Source organism: Gymnoscopelus microlampas (genome assembly GCF_963454915.1).
Source record: "Gymnoscopelus microlampas genome assembly, chromosome: 15".
Classification (NCBI taxonomy): domain Eukaryota; kingdom Metazoa; phylum Chordata; class Actinopteri; order Myctophiformes; family Myctophidae; genus Gymnoscopelus; species Gymnoscopelus microlampas.
Genome location: NC_139952.1, coordinates 1143498 through 1168205, shown reverse-complemented (window position 1 = coordinate 1168205; position 24708 = coordinate 1143498). Strand labels below are relative to the sequence as shown.

At 41.1% G+C, this 24708-nt stretch overlaps 2 protein-coding genes across 3 annotated transcripts in view; one reads left to right on the top strand and one right to left on the bottom strand.

Moving 5' to 3' along the window:
- Positions 1–24708, top strand: part of LOC311061406 (uncharacterized protein) — a 105360-nt gene that overhangs the window by 459 nt on the left and 80193 nt on the right. Inside the window, exon 2 of the mRNA XM_084080028.1 lies at positions 3770–3942. Coding sequence (XP_083936154.1) covers positions 3770–3942 — 173 coding nt within the window. The remainder of the gene's footprint in view (positions 1–3769; positions 3943–24708) is intronic.
- Positions 5810–18217, bottom strand: LOC311061408 (collagenase 3-like). Of its 2 annotated transcripts, XM_084080031.1 has the most exons (7): positions 17904–18217; positions 17545–17653; positions 17057–17145; positions 15484–15774; positions 9470–9689; positions 7731–8150; positions 5810–7312 (listed from the first exon to the last, which is right to left on the bottom strand). In XM_084080031.1, the coding sequence occupies exons 2-7, from the start codon at positions 17636–17638 to the stop codon at positions 6918–6920; spliced, it is 1509 nt and encodes a 502-aa protein (XP_083936157.1). In that variant the 5' UTR covers positions 17639–17653; positions 17904–18217; the 3' UTR covers positions 5810–6917. The 2 variants fall into 2 exon arrangements, with proteins under 2 accessions (XP_083936157.1, XP_083936158.1); XM_084080032.1 differs by lacking the exon at positions 17904–18217 and having other exon boundaries at positions 17545–17821.

The following is a 24708-nucleotide window of genomic DNA, read 5'->3' as shown; positions in this document are numbered from 1 at the left end:
ACTCAATTTACTCATAATACTTTGTAGATTTAGATTATCTGACAAAACATACATTAACCACTTCAGCCCTATATGTTATACTTTGCCTATTTGAAAATAGCCGATCTACAAGCTCACAACACGTCACATTGCGACGTGTTGTGAGCTTGTACAGTAGATATGCTATTTTCAAAGTTGTTTATGTACATTTAAAACTTGTGACATGGGACATTCTGTATGAGCACTTTCACTTTAGGTACTTTAAGTATTATTTTGATGCCAATACTTTAGTACTATTATTCAAGTACATTTTGAATACGATACGATACGATACGATACGATGCGATGCGATGCGATGCGATGCGATGCGATGCGATGCGATACGATACGATACGATACTGCTTTATTGTTCACACTGAAACTTGTGTTGCGACCCAGCGGCCATGTATGCAAACACAAACAGTACACACATTTGAAATTACACAAAAAACAAAAACAAAATACATAAAGACATAAAGACAAGAGCAATGTCCACCACTCAGCCTACCCCTGGCCTAAAGGGGACACAGGTTTTTTTTTTTACCAAACTTTTACTTGTAACCGAGTATTTCTACATTGCGGTATTGACACTTTTACTTAAAGGACGACTTCACCCATTTTCAACCTATCTTCATAATATTGGTCCTCTTAATGCTCCTGATAAAAATGGTAAAAGCATCTGTGTCTCATAGGAGGGCTGTGGACACTTCAAAAACCCACCAACCAGTGACATCATCGTTAGGCAGGTTTGTTTTTCTTTCAAGATTTCATTTTAGAAATTTTGATTGTTATTAACGCAAAAACAATGGCTTCCATTCTAGCATGTTAACTTTGCAGGAATAGAAAGTCTGCAGTTTTAGCTTGGATTCCCCATTGATGATGTCACTGGCAGTGGTGGGAAAAGTACTCAAATGTTTTACTTAAGTAAAAGTATCAATACTGCAATGTAGAAGTACTCCGTCACAAGTAAATATCCGGAATAAAAAAATTACTTGAGTAAAAGTACAAAAGTTTTGGTATCAAAATGTACTTAAAAGTACCAAAAGTAAAAGTACTAAAATGTTTGAAAATAGCCAATCTACAAGCTCACAACGCGTCGCGATGTGCCACGTTGTGAGCTTGTAGATCGGTTATTTTCAAATAGCCCATGTATAAAACAGAGCTAAAGTGGTTAATGTATGTTTTATAATGTAATCGTTTATATCTGCAAAGTAACTAGTAACTAAAGTATCCAAAAAATTGTAGTGGAGTAAAAGTACAATATTTGCCTATAGTGGAGTAGAAGTAAAAGTATAGATAATTGGAAATATTCCAGTAAAGTAAAAGTACCTCAAAATTGTACTTAAGTACAGTACTTGAGTGAATGTACTTAGTTACTTTACACCACTGCTGGCAGGTTTCTGAACTGTCCACAGCCCTTCTCTGAGTGAATAGACAAAAGTGGTGCAATATTATCATGAGCATTAGTGAAGACCAATGCAAACAATGCAAACAAGTTTGCAACGTGTCACATTGTGATGCGTTGTGAGTTTGTACATCTTCTATTTTCTAAAAAGCTTTTGAAAGAAAATGTTAAATATGGGTCCCTGGCTCAAAATATTTTCAGATGGAAGGTCCGCGGACAATATATATATTTTTTTTGGGGGGGTCCTTGACATGAAAATAGTTGAGAACCACTAGTTTTAACAACATTTAGGAAACAAGCCCAAATAAGCAACTACACTTTAGAAACAAGCCCAAAAAAACGCAACCCGCAACTACCAATATTTTGCAAGCAACTTCACAGAAAAACAGGCCGCTTAAAATAAGCGGACATGGCAACACTCCCACTATATGCTACACAGATCCTATTGAAACTATACTTATATATACTTCAGCATAAAATACAATGGGATCATTAAAAAGGATATATATATATATATATAATACAGTAATGTTAGCTGCAAACTCTGAGTTGAAAAGAGTGAGTCATTTAGCTGACATTTTTATTTTGGGCCCAAAGCCCTTGTCATGCAGCTACCTCTTTTTGTATTCCTGTTTTTCTGGCATCCCAACGAATGTACAGGTCCTTGCTTAGCAAGGGCAATCATTCCAAAATGAAACCCTATATATATACGGAGTCCCTCAGTGGTCTATACTAGGACCCATCCTTTCCCCCCCCCCTCTACATCAAATGTCTTTGCTGAAAATAGCCGATATACAAGCTCACTACGCATTGAATGGTAAAAAAAAAAAAAAAAAGAAGTCAACAGTGGATAATGAGATAGGTAGGTTCTCAAAGTGGGGTCTGGGGACCCCCAGGGGTCCTTGAAGGGGCTCCAGGGGGTCCCCAGCCAAATGATTGATAGCCAACCAAATGGACCCTCATGGGTCTGTAACTCTGAGAGTGTACAAACGGAACTGAATGGACCCTTATAGGTCTGTAACTCTGAGAGTGTACAAATGGACAACACATTCTCACTCCCAACTAGTCACTTAATGAAGAACCGTCAGTAGCCCCTAAACGTCTGATTATGAAGGTCCTGGTTCCCCTAAAAGTCCGATTTTGCAGTCCTGGTTATTTAATGGACCCTTTTACAGTGTAAATAGGCTCTATGCACAGCAGCCATATTGGGAATGAATTGGGCCCCTTCCTTACTTCCTTCACAGGTGTTACCAATGATACTAATTAAGGCTCTGTTCCATTTAGTGTGCCACAGTGGTTGTCTCATTTTCAAGGACCCACATAACTCTGAGAGTGTACAAATGGAACCAAATGGACCCTTACGGGTCCATTTGGTTCCATTTCTACACTCTCAGAGTTACACACCCACCAAAAGGGGCCATTTGGGAACCAAAATGGAGTGTTTCTAGTGAGCCAACATGCACGATATCAGCACTCTGACCAGAATGGAACAGAGCCTTAATTAGTATCATTGGTAACACCTGTGAAGGAAGTAAGAAGAGGCCCAATGTCTTTCCAATATGGCTGCTGTGAATAGAGCCTATTGGAGTCCCAGAGATAAACACGGTATCAAATGCGGGTCCGTGGTCTCTAATGCATAGCACACTGGGGGTCTTTGAAATGAAAAGAAAGTTCAGAATCACTGCTATTTGCCCGTTGTTGATTTTTACAGCTTGGCAAAGCTGTCAATAAACAGACGCTGCAACTAGTCCTCACTTTCTCACTTTCTCCCTATTGGCCTAAAGGCCAGCCAATGAGTGGTCGCCAATGGCTTCCCATACTCTGAACCAAGCCCCCAGAACCACAGTAGAACGGTGAAGCTGCCGTTACCTGGTGGTCAAATCTGGGGTTGCAAGGTTGAACGCGTTTATATCGTCTGAAACCCACGCACACACACACACACACACACACACACCCACACACACACACACACACACACACACACACACACACACACACACACACACACACACACACACACACACACACACACACACACACACACACACACACTACAAACAAAACACAATATAGACAGACACACAAAAAGGACACAAACAGACACAGATGCACTTGTTTTCTTTATATTGGTAGCCAAGCTGTAAATGACATTACATGTCTGTCTTGTTTTTTTTCTCTCTCTCTCTGTGTGTGTGTGTGTGTGTGTGTGTGTGTGTGTGTGTGTGTGTGTGTGTGTGTGCGTGCGTGCGTGCGTGCGTGCGTGCGTGCGTGCGTGCGTGCGTGCGTGCGTGCGTGCGTGCGTGCGTGCGTGCGTGCGTGTGTGTGCACGTGTGTGTTGGTTGTCAGATGTCACAGAGAAGAGGTCCCTTTCACCTGAACACACCCCCAGCCGCAAGACTCCGCCCATCAAACCCAGACGCAGCATCAAGCTGCGCGGGGCGGGGCCGCCACAGCAGGGAGCCAATGAGCTGCGTGGGGCGGGGCAACCACAGCAGACAGCCAATGGCCACAAGGATCAGGTACAACTGTTACTGTCACTACTATAGGCTATATGAACTGGTGTAGGCCTTGAGTTTTTACAGGGGCCAGTTCCGAAGTGGTCTTTTAGAGCGGTTTAGAAGGAAAGCAGTGGCGTCGTTAGGCGGGGGCTTCGGTGGCTATAGCCACCAATGTTTTATCCAAAGCCACCAATAAAAAAATAAAACAAATAAAAAAATAAAATGTTTTTTTTTTTTTTTATATATAGGCCTATCTATCACCCTAACCTAACCCTACCCCTAACCCTAAAACCGAAATAAAGTAACAAAAAACGCGCGCGTGCTTCGCGCATGTGCCCGTTGCCTGCGGGGCTAAGCCCCCAACCTAGTAGAGACCTAGCGACGCGTCTGAAGGAAAGTAAGGATTCCGTGGTCATAGCCGTGCTATGAGCTTGTAGATCTGCTATTTTTGAAAAATCGTGAACATTTGTGCAAATCTTTGAATATATATACATTTTCAAAGCAAACATTTGTAACTCAAATCTTTGCTCATGGGATACACATGTCTTCTAAATCCTAACAGTTTTTTGAAAAACATATGTTTCTATATCAGTGGTTCTTCATGTCAAGGACCCCCAAAATGATATGTATTTGGCCGTGGACCCCCATCTCAAAATATTGAGTTCCAGGGACCCCCCAGATGCAAGGATTTGAGTTACAAATGTTCCCTTTGAAAAATATATACATTCAGATATTTGCACAAAATGTTCATCAAGAAATAGCAGATATACAAGCTCATAGCGCGGCACTCGGCACCGCGCTATGAGCTTGTATATCTGCTATTTTTGAATAGCCAAAGACATCTTAAAATGACACAGATGCGTTCCCTTCCCGGTCTTAATGGGTCAAAGACATGCAGACCACTGTTGTGGTGTCCAACTTGTACAGTATGTCATTAGTGTATCTGGGCAGCCTTTAATCTCCATGGACATACATGACCGTCCCCAAGACACAGGCTGCACCCCGCCTCCGGAAAAGTCCTAGGCCTGGCTCACACAGTTAAAACAATCGTTTTGTGGCTGCCTTGTACTTTACGTGAAGCATAAAGCAAGCCATTTCAATTCATTCACTAAAGTCACATAGTTTGATAAAACTGACTTGCCTTGCGGGAGGGGGGGGGGGGGGGGGGGTAAAGCCAAAGAGCGGCGAGGCAAGTCAGCCTTATCAAACCATGTGACTTCCATAGGGAATGAATTGAACCGGCCTTATGCCTCACGTAAGGCATAAGGCAGCGACACAACACTTGTTTTAGCTGTGTGAGCCAGGCCCCAAAAACATTGGTTTGGGACCATCTGTTTTGCTTCGCTGGAAGCGCCCCTTGATTTTCCCTGAACGCTGCTATAAATTGAATTAATTTAATCGCTGTGGATGTGATCAGGGGCGTAGCACCAAATTCTGGGCCCTGGGGAAAAAGATTCCTGTGGGCCCCCCTAAGATTTTTCTTCTTTAAAAAAGACCAACATTTTTTTTTTTTTTTTTTTTTTTGGGGGGGGGGGGCGGGGCTAGTAACTCAGTCCCACTTACACCCCCCCCTGCGACGGCCCTGGATGTGATGGTATAGGGTGTATACGTCTTGTTTACTTTTATTCATATTAGAAGTCTCAGGTTGCATCTGGAATATGGATCCGGATTTTGGAACAGTAATATCACAAGGAAGTTTGACATATTTTTGATAAAATCAAATCGAATATGTATTTTTTTGTAAATGCCTTAATAACTAACATTGCGTTTTAATATACTTCTGTTGTATTGCCTAACCGACTAATCACGTCAAAGGTGACCACACTCTCCACAAAAGCACTCTAAACAGCCTGAGTGCGATGTGAATAACATTCAAAAGACACCAACATTTTTAACGAAATGAAGCCCTTTTAATAGATACCAAACAGCAAGCTTTAGACAAATAATGTAATGAACATTTGAACTTTGTAAATTATACATTGACGACTAATATAAATAATTGTGTGTTTTGAAGCGGAAGATATGAGCTCTAGTTCTGCATTAAAGTTATTACCAGAAGGTTTGGATTGATTGATTGATTGATTGATTGAATATGTTGTAGTACAGAGTTGAAAACACAGCAAATGGATGAGAGACAAAAAAAGGGCCTGTTGCATTGTGGTCCATTAAACATTCACAAAAAAAAAACTTCTGGACACAAAACAACTACACAAAATAACAAATATCAAAATGTACAGTTTGAAACAATTCATGATAAAAAAAGGTTCATATAACTGAACAAGTCTTTAAGACATAGGCTAGATTGTAACTTTGCCCGTTGTTTATATGACAAAGCAATATATTTGTTTGCAATATTGTTGCAGTCATCAGCCACTGGAGTAGCGTGGTGGTGTTTACCTGCAGAAACACATCTCCCCTCTCTTACTTTACACCTCTCGCCAGTGGTGTAAAGTAACTAAGTACATTTACTCAAGTACTGTACTTAAGTACAATTTTGAGGTACTTTTACTTTACTGGAGTATTTCCAATTGTCTATACTTCTACTTCTACTCCACTACATCTCAGAGGCAAATATTGCACTTTTACTCCACTACAATTATTTGAAAACTTACTTTGCAGATATAAATGATTATGTTATAAAACATACATTAACCACTTTAGCCCTATTTTAAACCTAGGCTATTTGAAAATAGCCGATCTACAAGCTCACAATGCGTTGTAGATCTGCTATTTTCAAAAGTTTTACGTTTGGTTCTTTAAGTACATTTTGATACCAATACATTTGTACTTTTTTAATTAAGTGCATTTTTTTTATTCCGGACTTTTACTTGTACAGAGTACTTCTACATTGCAGTATTGATACTTTTACTTAAGTAAAACATTTGAGTGCTTTTTCCACCACTGCAGATAATGCCCTCTCGCTGTATTTTGGGAGCTTTCACTGTTTGCGTTGCTAGCCCCCAAAAAAACAGGGCACAGTTAACACACTGCGCCTTTTAGTAACAGTCCAGCCAGACGTAGTTCAACAGCACTCTCTTCACGCGTCGGGACTGATAGTGATACTCGGTTTGTCTGGCCCCGTTTGAGAAGTACAAGTAGCCGTGGTTCTGGAACGCAGCATCCACCGCGTAGCCGATGCCCGGAAAGTCTGTGTACACAGACCTGGGGTACCCTCGGTCCATTTTGAACGAGCTTTCGTCAAAGCTCCAGTACAAGTTCTTGGTGAAGAAGAGGGTCTTTCCCGCGGACGGCACGTGAACGGCGGCGTCTATGTCTGAGACGTAGGAGGGGAAGCCCAGGGTGGAGAGGGGCTTTGGGAAACCCCGCAGAACCGTGGTACCTCGGGTTCCCCAGTACTGACGACCATGGAAGAAAAAGACTGTGTCCTTGCCTGCAGGTTGGAAAGGAATAGTCAACGTAAAATTCTGTACAATTAGTAATAATACCATAGGGTAGAAATACTCTTTATATGTTAAAAAGGCCGGAATTAAAATTTGTACTTGAGATGAAGCACAAAAGTATTGGCATCAAAATATATTTGAAGTACAACATGTAAATTATGCAGAATGTCCCATTTCACAAGTTTTTTTTGTTTTTTGAAAGTTTTTGACATGTGTCAAAATCTTTCGGAAACAGCTGATCTACAAGCTTGTAGATCAGCTATTTTCGAATATCATTTGTATATTTTTCGCTTGTAACATTTTCAAATCATTGCAGTACAACATATTGAAAAAATGTAAATGTAAAATGCGTAAAGTAAAAGTACCTCAAAAGTACCTATACAGCAATTGAGGCTATTTCTTTAGTACCTTTGTGTTCGTACGCGGCGCTGACGCGGTTGATCCGACGCCACGTAGAGGCGATTTTCTTCATCGTCACGCCGTTGCCGTTCTTCTTCCAGTAGTGGCCATTTTTGAAGAAGTACAGCTCATTGCGTATGGCGGTGGCGGCGTCGAAGACCAGGTCTCGGTCGCATCTGGTCGGAGGACGCGGCTCGGGTCTGGGGCTGGGGGGTTTGGGGTCGGGTTTAGGCTTGGGCCTGGGGTCGGGTTTAGGCTTCGGCCTGGGGTCGGGTTTAGGCTTGGGCCGGGGGTCGGGCCGGGCGGTGCGGACGCCGTACAAAGCCTGCACTCCTCTGCGGTCGTCGGCGGGAAGCGCGTAGCCACGCGTGTCGACGTAGTGGTAGGTGGGGAACATCAGCGCCGAGCGGTCCTGAGAGTGGCCCAGTCCTGTAGGGGTCAAAGGTTATCGCAGTTTAGAAATTGTCATGTTCTTTTTTGTATCCATTTCATTTAGTTTTCATTCATTTTTTTTAATGGGTTTACTAGTTTAGTTTAAAGCTGCACTACTGTATGTAACTTTCCTCTTCTACCCCGGATTGGAAGCTGGTTTCCTGCAGATTTTTGTTTTACCATTGAGCTAATAGAGCCGGCCTGCTTGCTCAGGGGATATATTGACATCTTGACCATCAGGTCAAAATTCGTGTCAGATTCTGTATCAAGGTGAGACGTGACCTTTGACACGATCTAAATGTCTCAATATAGAGCAGGGAGACAAAATACAACCACCCCAACTGTATAAGTTATATTGTATAAACATACTCAAAATTACATTTTATTCACACAAAAAAAGTGACATAGTGCTGCTTTAAATTTTGTGAAAATGGTTTGTGATAGTTTAGCTTTACGGTTATTTTTATTTATTTTTATTGCACTATGGGGTAGTCAGGGGCGAGACTCAGCAAGCTTGTAGATCTGCTATTTTCACGCTTTTAAAATATTGGTGACAATTCCTCACAACAGGGCTTGAAACTGGCCCAGCTAAATGATGCATGTACTTTTTTGCTATTTGTTGAAGATTTTTGATCATTTCTGGGGCTTAAAACTGGCACATGGGAAGGTAACAGGGGTCCAGGACCCCTAGGGGGTCCTCAGTGTTACTATAGGGAGGCCTCCAAATCTTTGTGTGAAAGGAACTTTTTTTTTTTTTCATTAACCACTTGAACCCTAGCAACCCTATTCTGAGGGGAACATTAGCCGAAAATAGCAGATCTTCAAGCACACAACGTCTCGTGCTGCGAGGCGTTGTGAGCTTGTAGATTGGCTATTTTTGGCAAAGAGCTTTGGGGGAAAAAAGAGCAAACCAAGTACAGAGCCAACTGTCAGAGCCAACTGGGATCTACAAGCTCAAAGCGCGGCACCGAGTCCAAATACCACAGCCAAATACATATTATTTTTGAGAACCACTGATATTATATAGCAACATACGTTTTTTTCAAAAAACATTGAATCCCCAGAAGCAAAGATTTGAGTCACAAATGTTCACTTTAAAAAATTCAAAGATTCAAAGATTCACAAACCAAAAACAACATGAATTTAACAAGTCAAACAAGTTCAAGAAAATACATGAAAAGGTTTAATCTGCAACATAATCGTATCAGATACAGTATGTGTAGTGGGGGGGTCCCTGCTTCATCTCTCTCTCGGCTAAGGGGTCCTTGGCCTTGAAAAACGTTGAAGACCCCCGTCCTTTACACACAGTAACTTACCTAGGGCGTGGCCTAGCTCGTGAGCGGCCACCAGGAGTAGGTTGACGCCCCTCTGGCCCAGCACCCACTTCTCGTCGTCGTCGAAGTGGGTGTCGCCGCCCTCGCCCGGCCCCGGAGCGTTGGCGTGCGCCAGCACCCCGCCCGGCCCGTCGAACGGGTAGAAGTCCCCGTGGTGCCTGGCTTTGAACAGCAGCATGATGTCCGCTGTGCCACTGTAGATCTACACAGACATACAGACGGACAGACACATCTTTATTACAGTTGTCATGGCCAGGGTTATTATAATTTCCCCGCAAGATTGTATTTGAAAATAGCCGATCTACAAGCTCACAACGCGTCCCATCGCGACGCGTTGCGAGTTTGTAGATCTGCTATTTTCAAATAGCTGATGTATACGTTAAAGTACTCATGTGGCCCATAGCCGCTTGTTTTGGGCTGGTTTTCCTAGACCTGGTTGCTTGTTTCTCTCACAGAATCTGGCAACACTGGTCATGGCAGTACTGCACAAACAGATACAGCTAAGAGTAAAGAGTATGCTAGTAATAACCAGTGGTGGAAAAAGTACTCGCGCATGTTTTACTTAAGTAAAAGTATCAATACTGCAATGTAGAAATACAAGAAAAAGGCCTGTGTTCAAAGTGTTACCTGAGTAAAAGTACAAACGTATTGACATCAACATCTTTACTTAAAGTACCAAAAGTAAAAGTACCGACATGTTTGAAAATAGCAGATCTACAAGCTCACAACGCGTCGCGATGCGACACGTTGTGAGCTTGTAGATCGGCTATTTTCAAATAGCCTATAGGACTAATAGTGGAGGTGCTAAGCAACATTTGACTTCAAGTCATGATACAAAGGTCCCCTTTGGTATGGAAGTACCTTAGGGCCATAGAAAAAGAATTATCCAAAGAGACGAGTTAGATCACCCTTCTTTTTTTTTTTATAGGCGTTTTTAAAAATGGCCGCCGACAATTAACCACTATTACACCAGACCCCATATCTTTGCTTCTGTTAGAGCTATAATAATAATATTGGTGTCAAAGTGTACATTTTTGGGGTCAAGGAATTCAATTAAATAGGTTTCAATGCAAAAAAACTAATACTTCATTAATTGCCATGACAGCGGGGGGTAAAATATGCAAACTTCATTAAAAAAATACGTTTTAACAGGGTAACTTAACCCCACCCCCTCTAAAACTTGTATTTACTTTTCCCTTTGTCATGGAAGTACCATAGGGCCATAGGAAAAAAAATATCCAAAGAGACAAGTTTGATCACCCTTAATTTTCTTTATATAGGCGTTTTAAAAAAAAGGCTGACGACAATTAACCACTATTATATCAGACCCCATATCTTTGCTTCTGTTAGAGCTATAGTAATAATATTGGTGTCAAATTGTACATTTTTGGGGTTGAGGAATTCAATTAAATAGGTTTCAATGTAAAATACCCAATGCTTTACTAATTGCCATGACAGCGGGGGGTAAAATATGTAAATTTCATTTGAAGAATACGTTTTAACAGGGTAACTTACCCCCCCTCCTCTAAAACTTTGATTTACTTTTCCCTTTGGTATAGAAGTACCTTAGAGCAGTAAGAAAGAAATGATCCAAAGAGACAAATAAGATCACTCTTCATTTCTGAAATATATGCGTTTTTAAAAATGGCCACCACCATTTGAAGTGATACAGCAGAACCCATATTTACTTCTGTTAAAGCTATAATGGTAAACATTTTTAGGGTCAAGGAATCCAATTAATTAGGTTTCAAGGCAAAACAAATCCCCAATAATTTTCTTACTACCATGACAATGGGGTTGTTGTGGTAATTTGAGTCTTGCACTTGCAAATAACCAGTTCTGGCAAGTCCCTTGAAATAATTTAAATTGAAGCCATTCATCAAAGGGCAAAAGGAAGAGGGGGCTCGACTCATCATTTACAGCCTTTTCCAAATATCGCTCATAAGCCTTCATCACAAGTACAGAGCAGCTACAGACACCTGATGCATGTACCAGTTTCTGCAGATGTGGTCAACACCAATGAAAGACTGAGCTTTGCCACTAGTTGAATTACCACTATTGGTGAGAGCTGTAGTCCATCCACTGCCATTCATCCAGCCAGTCTCCAGACACACTCCAGAGCATCTTTTTTGGCAAGTGTGAATAGGGGTTGATCAGCTAACATGACTGGTGTCTGACCTGGATTTAGGTAGTTGATTGCTTGAAGGAGGACATTCATTGCATGCCAAGCCAAGCCATAGTGGGACTGGTAGGAGACTCTGTGAACAGTGGCAGTATGTATGATCTGGATGGGGGGGCTGAACAAGGCTCTGCAATGCTTGCATAATATGCACCCCATGAGATCCATTCTTCATCCTCAAGGTTGTCTTTCCCCACAAGGTGTCGGTGACTCTCTCCAACCACTGGCAGCCTTCTTCAAGTATGTTGCTGAGAGGACAAGAGGCTGGCTGAGGATGACTGTTTGTATTAAGGGCAGGAACATGAGTTTGGAGTGAAACATCCAGATCCATTGTTGTGTAGAAAGCTGGAAAGGATTGTACATGCTTCTTCCCCATCTTAGCTGGAACTAGGATGTTAGTGAGATTGGCTGTTTGTTGGTCATCTGACGGGAAGTGCTGCTGAATGCTTATGCATGTCCCGTGGAGGGCTGATTTTGCTGTTGTTGACGATGGGTTGAGGTCAATGTTGTCAAAACCACCATTAGTGAAGACACCCTTAACTGCCTGAGGTGGGACCACCACACCAATCTGCTCCCACTGATTGATCACTGTACTCAATGTTTTCAAGCGATCACATGATACACCATACCTCGCTTATGCATGGTATCCACCTGGTGTTTACTGCCAGTATGCAGGTGCAGATTCATTGCCAGATACAGTGAAACTGTGGTTCCCTTTCTCTTATGTGACAACTAACACTACGGACATTTCTTGGATCTGCATTTCACAGAGTTGTAAATGATTTGCTGCCCAATTGATGTAGCAACCTGGCACTTCTCTGGTTCAGGGGCTGGCTGGTCAATACCTTATCCATCCAGAAGCATCTTTAGGAACAATTGCAGCAGGGGAGGGATTGAATCAGGAGGCTGTGAAGGAACCTGTAAATTATTGTTTCATCGGAAGATATTCTTCCCGGAGGATTTTAGCTGCTCTGAAGATGATGGAGACATCAGTAAATGTGTTGCTTTTCATGCCAACAACAGCTTTCAGGTCATCATCAAACAACATAACAGGGACCAGCCACGATCTAGTCGCACAGATCTGATGTCAATATCCTCTCGAAGGCGCGTGGTGTTACATTTAATAATAATTGATTGACTCAAACAATTCATTGAGGACATGTGCTCTGATGACCTGTGTTGCCTTATTTTCTGTCGTGTCACAACGGCGGTTTCTGCTTTTCTATAGAGCCTAGTCAGGCATGCACGATGATGCACTGCCTCCATAGCTACCATGTCACCAGCAGCTTGTTTAGCTAACAGACACTTGTCACCCAGCACCTGAGCACATTATTTCACTTTTCGATCCAATCCCAGGGTGGAAGCCGTCCTTAGTTCCTTTCTGTTGCCAACTTCACCACAGAAGAAACACGGTGTGGTTTATTCACATGAGGATGATGATGAGCATGAGAGTATAGCCTGTGCAGTGAACTTGCCACCACCATTCATGCACTGTGTTTTTACTGGGCTCACAGACTCTTCATGTCTTCTTCTTGCTCTGTCGACTCTGTCCAATAATGGCACAGTTAACATAAAAAACATTCTGTATTAAATGAGAAAGTAATACAAACCTCAAATTGAACCTCAAAGTGTCTCAGATTTTCTGTCACCTCTGATTTAATCAAATTGTCGCAGTCCCTTGTGCAGAATTTATGTTTTGTGGCAGCAACAGGTGTAACTCTCAGGTGATAGCAGTCAGACATATACACTTACAGTCAGACAGACACTAATCTCTCAAGACAGATTCAGAGCTCTGCAGCTGAATCTGTCGGGAGCTCCTGATACAACGTGTATAGTTAGGAATGTTAGGAATGTAAACAAAGACACATAGACCGGAAGTGGAGGGCTGAGGGCGGACCTAATGGCCACCATCCTGTTTTCCACATTCTATTGGGAGGTCCCCCCCAGAGTCAAATCTTAAGGAAAAAAATAGCAGAGGGTGCTGTTTTTTCCTTTTTTTGACTGGGTTCCTAGATTGGACAGACACACATAAAGCATATGGCATGTGCATAAGAGGTTGTACTTCTTAAAGTTTTTTTAATAGGGGGAACATTTTAATGTCACTTATTTTGTTGATGAAATGTGCATATTTTACCCCCATTGTGAGGGTGATGAGAAAACTATTGGGTTTTTTAGTCTTGGAACCTATGCAATTGTATTCCTTGGCTCCAGAAATGTACACTTTGACACCAATATTATCATCATAGCCCTAACAGAAGCAAAGATATGGGCTATGCTGTATTGCTGTAAATGGTGGCGGCCATTTTTTAAAACACAAATACTTTAGAAATGACGTCTTATCTAGTTTGTGTCTTTGGATAATTTATTTCCTATTCCCCTAAGGTACTTCCATGCCAAAGGGAAAACTAAATTAAAGTTTTAGAGGGGAAATAAATGGAAAGTTACCCGTTATTTACGTATTTTTCTAATAAAATGTGCATATTTTACCCCTGTTTTCAATGGCAATAAGAAAATGATTGGGTTTTTTGCCTGGAAACCTATTGAATTGGATTATTTGACCCCAAAAATGTACACTTTGACACCAATAATATTATTATAGCTTTAACAGAAGCAAAGATATTGGTTCTGCTGTATTGCTGTAAATGGTGGCGGCCATTTTTTAAAACGTGTATATTTCAGAAATGAAGGGTGATCTAACTCGTCTCTTTGGATAAATGTTTTCCTATGGTCCTAAGGTACTTCCAAGCCAAAGGGGAAACTAAATTAAGGTTTTAGAGTGGGGAAAAATGGAAAGTTACCCTGTTAAAACAACATTTTCCAATTAAATTAGCATATTTTAGCCCTGTTTTCATGGCATTGAGAAAATGTTTTTTTTTTTTTTGCCTTGAAACCTATTGAATTGGATTACTTGACCCCAAAAATGTACACTTTGACACCAATATTATTGTTATAGCTTTAACAGAAGCAAAGATATTGTTTTTGCTGTATTGCTGTAAATGGTGGCGGCCATTTTTTAAAACATGTATATTTCAGAAATGAAGGGTGATCTAACTCGTCTCTTTGGATACATGTTTTCCTATGGCCCTAAGGTACTTCCATACCAAAGGGGACCTTTGTATCATGACTTGAAGTCAACGGCATATTTTTGGGTCCTAACACCTCCACTATAAGGTTGTTAATGTATGTTTCATAATATCATAATTTATTTCTGAAAAGTAACTAGTAACTAAAGTTGTAAAATAATTGTAGTGGAGTAAAAGTACTATATTTGCCTCTGAGATGTAGTGGAGTAGAAGTAAAAGTACTGAAAACTGGAAATACTGAAGTAAAGTTTAAAAAAAAAACGTCAAAATTGTACTAAGTACAGTACTTGAGTATATGTACTTAGTTACTTTACACCACTGGTAATAAAATTAATAATAATAATAATAATACCCTTTGACCTATTAGACTAATAGACTAAAACTGGACTAAAACGGCACGTTTTTTTCTTTTGCTATTTTTGAATTGGAATCCGGAAAAGTAACATTTTTATTTAATTTAAAATGAATTTAGTTATACTGTACTTATGTTAACTTTATGAACTTAAGTACAAATACATTGGACATAAAAAGACAACATAATATTAATACTAGTCATTAAGCTACTAATATAGACTGAAGTAATTAAAGCGGGTCATGTTTGCATGTTTGGAATTAAAGTAAACAGCTGAAATCAATAATATATCAGTATTCTGATATTAACCTGCGGGCCGCATTAAGTGAAGGTGGGGGCCGCACGTGGCCCCCGGGCCGCCAGTTGCCCATGTATGATGTACCTGCTTGAAGTCCAGCGGGATGACGTCGCTGTAGAGCTTGAAGGCGCTGGCGATGGTGGCGTCTACCTCTTTCCGGCTCAGCTGGTTGGTGTACAGGGTGACCCTGTAGGTCACTGTCTTCTGATGCCAGCGGGGGCGTCCGGGGAAGTGCTGGTAGTCCGCCACGTCGGGCACGCCGCAGCGGGGCCGCGACATGGCCTCCAGGGTGCTAGCGTCCGGCCTGCCCGTCACCTCCAGCCCGAAAAAACGCTGCATGCTCTCCAGGGTCTCCTCGAAGGAATGCATGGTGGCCTGCCTGCGGGAGTGCGACAGATAATCTATTAAGGACCAGTGGTGTGAAGTAACTAAGTACATTTACTCAAGTAAATGTACTTGAGTAAAAATTGTACTTAAGTACAATTTTGTCATATTTTTTTCACTTTACTTTTTCCAGTTTTCAGTACCTTTACTTCTACTCCACTACATCTCAGAGGCAAATATAGTACTTTTACTCCACTACAATTATTTTACAACTTTAGTTACTAGTTACTTTTCAGAAATAAATTGTGATACTATGAAAAATACATCACAACGCTTTGCATCGCGACGTGTTGTGAGCTTGTAGATGTGCTATTTTCAAACATGTTAGTACTTTTACTTTTCGTACTTTAAGTAGATTTTGATGCCAATACTTTTGTACTTTTACTCAAGTAACATTTTGAACACAGAGTATTTCTACATTGCAGTATTGATACTTTTACTTAAGTAAAACATGCAAGTACTTTTTCCACCACTGATTAAGACCTGAGGCCGATTCTACAAGTACCTTTCTAAATCAGTATTTCTCAAACGTTTTCGTGCCAAGGACTCCCAAAATGACATATATATTTGGCTGCGGACCCCCATCTGAAAATATTTTGTACCAGGGACCCCCCAAGAAGAGAAGATTTATGTTGAAAAAGTCAAAATTATTCAAACCATTCAAAAAAGGTTCAATAGATGTTTAAAAATAGCAGATGCACAAGCTGGCAGGAAGTGACGCGCTGTGTGCTTGTATCTGTTATTTTTCAGAACCACTGTTCTAAACCAATGTGCTAAATCCTAAGAGTTTTCTGGAAAACTTACGTTGATATATATATATATATATATATATATATAAATCTAAAATTACACAGATGCTTTCCTGATTTGAATGGGCTAATCAATTTAATCGATTATGAAAACAATCATAGACAGATAATGTTTAATAAGAAATAATTATCATACAACATTTAAGTAATTAACTTATATATTAACTTTATTTCGTTATTACAACAAAATAATTGATTTACCTCATTGAACCCTAGCTTACCCTATGCTGTAGTGAATACTCAGCCAAAGGAGCTTAAGTGGTTAATGATTATCCACTTAAGCCCTACTTGAGTATTTTATTCATATTTATAATATTTGATTATTTCAAAAAGAACTATCATCTTGATTTTTTAAAATTTAGTTTAATTTGTTGATGGATAATATATACTGTAAATAAAGAAAATATAGATAATTCAATGCTTCTTGAATATTTGAATATAATCCATGTTAGTTGGAGTTCTACTTGCCTGTTGCTGGAGTTGAAACTGGGCGGCTGGGCGTTGTAGTAAAATTGTGAGAGGTAGGCCTCCGCCCGCTCTCTGTCAGTGGACTCTAAAATTTAAACAACAAACATAGTAAACTGAAAAGAATACAGAAAGAACACAAAAACCTATAACTAACTGAAACTGTATTGTGTTTACAAAACAAACTAAAATCGTAGAGAAAATGTCCTTAGTCTTTGTCGAAAATCTTCAAATATGGCAAAAATTGCAGATCTACAAGCAACGCAAGGAATTGTGTGAGCTTTTATAGATCTGCTATTTTTGCTACTTGTCTGGCGTTGTTTAATCTCGCCTAATACGTAAGAAAAAATGCATGAGGATAAAGTTAAACTTAACACTAAAACCGATAAAAACAAAACTAACTAAACTTAAACTAAGGTAGCAAAGCCGCTTCAAAAAAACTAAATACAATTAAAAACGAATGGAAAAAATACTAAACTGTAATAACCTTGATTCCCAGTGGGAGGTTCCGTCGGAGCGCCGCCGCAAAGCAAAGAAGAAGCCATCATGATAAAGACGGTAGCGATCGCTCCATGGTCCATGCTGGCAGCTCACACCTGTGATTGAAGAAGTGCACAAGCACCGTTGATTTTGTCGACTAAAACTATGACGAAAGATGCGTTTTTAGATCTGCTATTTTCAAATATCCGAACCACTGTAAAAAATATGGCTTAATTGGTTGATGTATGCAACAATGTATGTAATAATAATAATAATAATAATGATCAAAACAAATCTACAAAGTACCTAATATCTAAAGCCATCAAATAACTGTTGGAGTGAAACAAAAAAAAGGACAATATTTACCTCTGAGGTGCAGTGTAGTAGAAGCAAAAGTATCGACAACAGGAAAAGACTCAAGTAAAACTGTTTAAGTACAGTACTTGAGTACATGCACTTTCGTATACTGCTATAGCTGCAACCTTCTCCTATAACTGCAGAGAGAGAGGGTCTGACAACTCCCAAACTCGCTCACAAACCTCCTTATATCACCAGAGCTCACGTTCATACGCGTGAGTGAGTGTGCGTCATTTCCCCCTGGGGCGCGTGCTGCTTACGGAGGTTGCGTAAACGCTTACGGTAAAGGGGGGTGTTGTGTTGAAAGGGGAAGGAGGAATGTGTTGCCCAGGGCTGTTGTATCAACGGTTCATTCTTTACCAGTGGTTCCCAAACCTTTTAGCTCGAGACCCAAAATAGAAATTGTATTGTGTCTCCCTGGGACCCATACGAGTGAAAATAGCTCATCCAAGCTCATTATCAATATTATATAATGCTACAATGTTACATAAGACTACAGTTTTTTTGTTATCCTTTTAGCCTAAATGTCTGACTCTACCTCGGGCTGCATTTACATTTCTGTCATCAATCAATCAATCAATGGAATTGCTATGACGTTTATTTGGGAAAATCAATGAAATTCTCTAGACATTTTCTGCCCAGATTTTTGTTTGTAATTTTAGAAAATCTTTTGAAATACAAAAAAAAATAGTTGTGAAAAAAAAGAGATATTTACTTACATTGCATATTTTTGGCATGATTTCAGAATCCTAAAACACGCCACTCTACAGTGATTGGAAAACTAAAATGAAAAACGGTGCGCTCGTTTTCACCGACGGAGGCGCGCCGTCTGAAGGGGGCTTGAACCACGAGAGGCCCCGCCGAGCGAGCTTATAGGCGAGCGAGTCGCCATGCAGAGTGTTGCCAAGTCACCTTCAGCCGACTCGGTGCCATCCGAGTTATGTAAATCGTAAATCATCGTGCCCCCTAGTCTCGGTACAGTTTGCAGTTTAATAACTCTAGAGCAGGAGTCTTCAACGTTTTCAGGCCAAGGACCCACTAGCTGAGAGAGAGATGAAGCAGGGACCCCCATATGTATACAATTGTGTTCCAGATTAAAGTTTTTTTTTTTACTTAGTCTGCTATTTTTTCCCTCTACACCTATAGCCTCTCTGCCAAAAATAGCCGATCTACAAGCTCTCAACGCGCGAGGCGTTGAGAGCTTGTAGATCTGCTATTTTCGGCTAATGTTCCGCTCGGAAAAAGGAATTCTAGGGTTCAAGTGTTTAATGTAAAAAAACTAAATCCTATCACAAAGATTTGGCGGACCCCCTATAGTAGCTCTGAGGACCCCCTAGGGGTCCCGGACCCCCTGTTGAAGACCCCTGCTCTAGAGGGTTTACATCAGGGGTGGGCAGCATTTCTCTCCAGGGGGCCATACTGACTTTGATAAAGTGAGTGAAGGGCCACACATTGGACTATTGAATTGAAACACATAGAGCTGAATTTGTTTAAAACTGCATGCATTTGGTAGACGCAATAGACTACTTATTATTACTTTTTTATTACAGCTGTACTGTATCACTCACATTATCAAACATATAGCATGATATGCGTTGTAAATATAGACTAAAGGGAGACTGTTTCACTGTCACATTATAAACATTTAACATTTGAGTATACGGATGGAATAATGGAATGCAGGTATGTAGGCCTACTCGATGGTACATATTCATTAATTGGAGTCGAGTTAAATACATTTCCCTCAAAACCATTAACATAAAATGCTGCAATCTTTTTTTTTGTACTTTCTGTCCATCTATTGACAACATTGTGTACTTGGACATTATGATTGCATAATTAATGTATGATTGAGATGTACCCTAACTGTATCAGATATTGTGAAATGTTCATGAGTAGATGCTGGCAAAAAGTGCTGACAACAGTGGGAATTCCCCAAAGCTGAGATCAAAATAGTGACTCACGCTGTTAGGCTATTGTATGCATCTGTTATGTTAGCTTGTTAGCTGTCATTAACTTGTTAGCTGTTGTCTACTAATCTGTGTTGTGTTATTAGCTATATGGAAAGCTCCTCCTCTCCTGTCCTGTCCTGTCCTGTCCTGTCCTGTCCTGTCCTGTCCTGTCCTGTCCTGTCCTGTCCTGTCCTGTCCTGTCCTCTCCTCTCCTCTCCTCTCCTCTCAGTTGTGTTATCTAAGACAGCTGTCTGATCACTGGCCTCATATGCTCTCTGTACTGCTGGGCCCTGATGATGTCACTCACACACTCACTGGGAGAGAGAGAGACAAGATAGAACAGGCAACAAGAAAACACACACACACACACACACACACACACACACACACACACACACACACACACACACACACACACACACACACACACACACACACACACACACCTTAACACCAGAGCTGGAAAAAGCTAATCTACAAGCTCACAACGCGTCGCAGTGAAATGATGGTGATGGTAGATCTGCACTTTTTGGTGCACGACGCAGACACACGCAAATGTATGAATCACACTTTCCCCCAACCCCAACCCTAAATGTCTAATCCTAACCCCAACCTTTTGAACTATTTTTTCTTTTCTTTTTACCACAAAACAACCAGTTTCTCTTGTGAGGACCAGGAAAATAGTACTTACAATTGTCAAATTTTACTTCTTATGGGACATTTGGCATTCGCGAGTGCACGCACGCACGCACGCACGCACGCACGCACGCACGCACGCACGCACGCACGCACGCACGCACGCACGCACACACACACACACACACACACACACACACACACACACACAGCCGTCTTATGCGTGCGTGCAAACATGTATTCAGTTATGGACAAAGTACTCACATTCATTACTTAAGTAAAAGCATCAACACCGCAATGTAAAAATACTCTGTTGCAAGTACAAGTCCGGTATTCAACATTTACTTGAGTAAAAGTACAAAAGTATCGGCATCAAAACATACTAAAAGTACCAGACGTAAAAGTACTCATTATGCAGAATGTTCCATTTCAAAAGTTTTCTGATCTTTTGAAAATAGCCGATCTATAAGCTCTGAGCTTGTAAAAGTATATATAGGGCTGAAGTGGTTAATGTATGTTTTAATGAAAATCTGCAATAACTAGTAACTATTCAAATAATTGAAGTGGAGTTAAAGTGCAATATTTGCCTCTGAGATGTAATGAAGTAGAAGTAAAAGTATTGGAAATTGGAAATACTCCAGTAAAGCAAATGTACAGTACTTGAGTAAATGTACTTAATTACTTTACACCACTGCATGCATTTGCATTAGAATCCTCTGATTTTTTCATCTATGGTGACACAAAATGAAGTAGCCTGTGTCTCACTCACACACACACACACACACACACACACACACACACACACACACACACACACACACACACACACACACACACACACACACACACACACACACACACACACAAGCACAGCTGTGAACGTGTGGGTGTAGCTGTCACCGTGCACGTGTCCCTGTATCACTATGAATGTGACATTATAATGTCACAACCGTGACTCACCTTTTACACTATTGTGACAACTTCATCTGCATCACTGCCTTGAGAAATCAAAAGAACACATTAGAGTATATATACTGTACGTGTAGAACAACATTCTCAATTATACTGAAACATGGACATTCACTTTGGGTTCTCTTAAAGGTGCTATGATGACATAGCCCGAAAATAGATTCTGTACGTCACGTGGTCTCTCTGAAAACAGTCTGAAAACAGGGCTGGACGTATCACAGATTGATTGGCATTTGCTCTGAGTTCGCATCTCGTACTGGCATCAAACAGACCAGCAAAATGAGGAAGTGAGTCAAGTGAACACATCAATAATATCAACCAGAGCTCTCTCTCTGGTTGATATTAGGATAAATACATTATAAAATAATGAATCGTTTGTTTAGAAACACGCTGTGTACACAGCGGAGGTTGTGGGTTCGAATCCGTCGAGCGAACACAATTGGCCAGTGTGCGGGGGAGGGAAGCCGGTCGGGGAGGGTGATAATGGTCATTGCACGTACTTCTACGGGCTGGGGCGGCACCTGTCAGCAGGGAGTGTTGGGCGGGAGGAGTAGGAAGAAGGCTCTACGTCCTCCCGGTGGGGGCTCCTCACTGGCAGGTGAGTCAGTAGGATACAACAGCAGTGACAACACAGAAATGTGTGTGGGGAGGAATCACGCTGTGGCAGTCACGCAATGCGTGTACAGTATGTCCATTTCTTCCCGGCCAGTGAGAGGCCACTGACATCCTCGGACAGGCTTGGAGACCCAGTGTGCAAAATGAGAAGCATGCATAGTTGAAATGACCTTGGATGAGGGCCCCTGCAAGAATCTTCAGGGTATTCTTACTGACTAGAGAGTTGATCCTGTACAGAAAACGTGTTCTTTGATTGACCTTTTTGATGACTCTTTCTGCCATCTTATCACCGGAGAGGTTTGCCTCCAAGATGGAACCCAGGTGGGTAATTTCCTCCTTTCTTGTGATAACATCGTCACCCGCTTTGATTGTGAAGCTCTCAGCCTTGTTAAGGTTAACACTAGACCCAAAGAGAATGGATTTGGTTTTACCCAGGTGTAAAGATAGTTTGTTGTCAGAGAGCCAGATGTGGATCGTATCGAGTTCAAAGCTGAGAGATCTTTCAACCTGCAGCCTGTCCCTGTCCGAGACCAGCAGAGCCGAGTCATCTGCGAACAGGAACAGGTTGCAGTCGCAAGCTGATGACATATCATTCACATATATCAGGAACAGTAAAGGTCCTAGTATACTTCCTTGCGGAACGCCACAACTCACTGGGAGGGGGGGGGGCAGGGTTCTGTTTACTTCGACCACCTGTTCCCTCCCCTCCAGATAGGATCTCATCCAGCTAGCCGACGTATCATCAAAACTCTTGCTATTTTGAAGTCGCTAGGGACCCGTCCCTGCTTGATGGAGAGGTTTATTATGTGGGTGATGATTGGAGCAATAGAGGCGGCTGAGTCTTTTAGAAATATGGAGAGAATATTGTTGAGGCCTGTGGCTCGGTGTTGTTGTAGTGCGCAACATTTTTTTAAACACCTCATATGTTGTCAGTTGTCACCATGGTGAGTTTAAAATCATCTTTGCGTACACCTAGTTTTTCGTAAAATGCATCAACATGCTCTTTACCATAGCTCCCAGAGTTAGGGGGTAGTTTTTCACCCAGTTCTGAGGCTATGGTCGTAAAGAAGATGTTGAGGATTTTACTCACTTCCCGATTTGCTGTAATAAGAGCGTCATTCACTTTGATGCTGATGTTTGCAAACCTGGTTTTCAAATTGTTGCTGCAGCCTAGTTGGTTGATGAGATTACTACCTGTGTTCTGTTTAGTACATCAGACCAATCCTGTTCCTCTAGCCTGTGGTTTAAGTCCTCACTCTTATAGTTTTTGAGGTCTCTGATCGGAACTGTTTTGTGGTGACCGGTCTTAGGTCCATGTATTTTCCGGCTACAGAAGATCATGTAATGATCACTTATACCGCAGATAGTAACGCCACTATTGAGAATTTTGTCCTTGTCCGTTGTTAGAATGAGATCTATGATAGTTTGAGTGGAAACATATACCCTTGTGGGTAGAGTGATTAGCTGGTGGAGGGAGTGCAGATCACAAAACCCATTGAAGGACTTGAACACAGATGTTTCTTTCTGTGTTCCAGTCACCAACTAGAAAAATTAGACCTGCTGGTGGCGCTATAACAGGCCAATGTTAAAAGGGTGGCATTTGTTCCTCAACATAGTGTGAATGTGCGTGTAAAGTTTGACCGCAATCGGACGGTGCCTTCATGATTTGCGGAATTTTGTTCAAAACAAGTCAATAATGCAAACTTTAGATGTCAATCTTAGCCAATCAGGATGGAATATGAGAAATCTGAAAGACTCGTTTCGTTTAATGACTTTAGAGATAGAGATAGATACTGTAGATAGAGATACCGTGTACCGATTTGCGTGATTTTTGGACAAAATCTGTAGGAGTACTGTCAAAAAATATGTTTTGCACAAATCGGCCTGCTGGTGGCGCTATAAAGGCCCATGAGAAGAATTTGGGGCAGAGGTTCTGAATTGGCATCCAGGGAGTGTGTGTGCACAGTTTCGCTGTGATCAAGACAACGGTGCCGGAGATTAGCTGGTCACAGACGGACGGACTACGTCTCAGAGGCAAATATTGTACTTTTACTCCACTACAATTATTTGAAAACTTTCCTTGCTAGTTACTTTGCAGATATACATTAACCACTTCAGCCCTATTTTATACCTAGACTATTTGAAAATAGCGATGCGACGCGTTGTGAGCTTGTAGATCTATTTGTAGATCTATTTTCAAACATTATAGTACTTTTACTTTTGGTACATTAAGTACTTTTACTGAAGTAAAACATTTGAGTACTTTTTCCACCACTGGATGCGAGAGGAAACTGAGGCCCAGCAGAAGTATAGGTTGTCGTTGTGGCTTCCATTCTCTTTGAAGCTCACATACTCTGCACCACACATGCTGCTACAGGAGAAGATCACTTCCGCTGGCTGCAGCATGTCAGATCATGTGATTGCTTCTGCAGCGTGCATCAACAACACATACAGAACAAATCAATGCCTTCTCCACTGTCTTTGTAGGACACAGATTGTTTTTGTTTCCTCTACCTTTAAGCAGTGTTGGACTGTACATTTCCTTTTGATATAGGTATTTGAGTCTCAAGTACATATATCAAAAGTAAATGTACAGTCCACCAATGTTTTAAGGTAGAGGAGTATGTGTGTGTGTGTGTGTG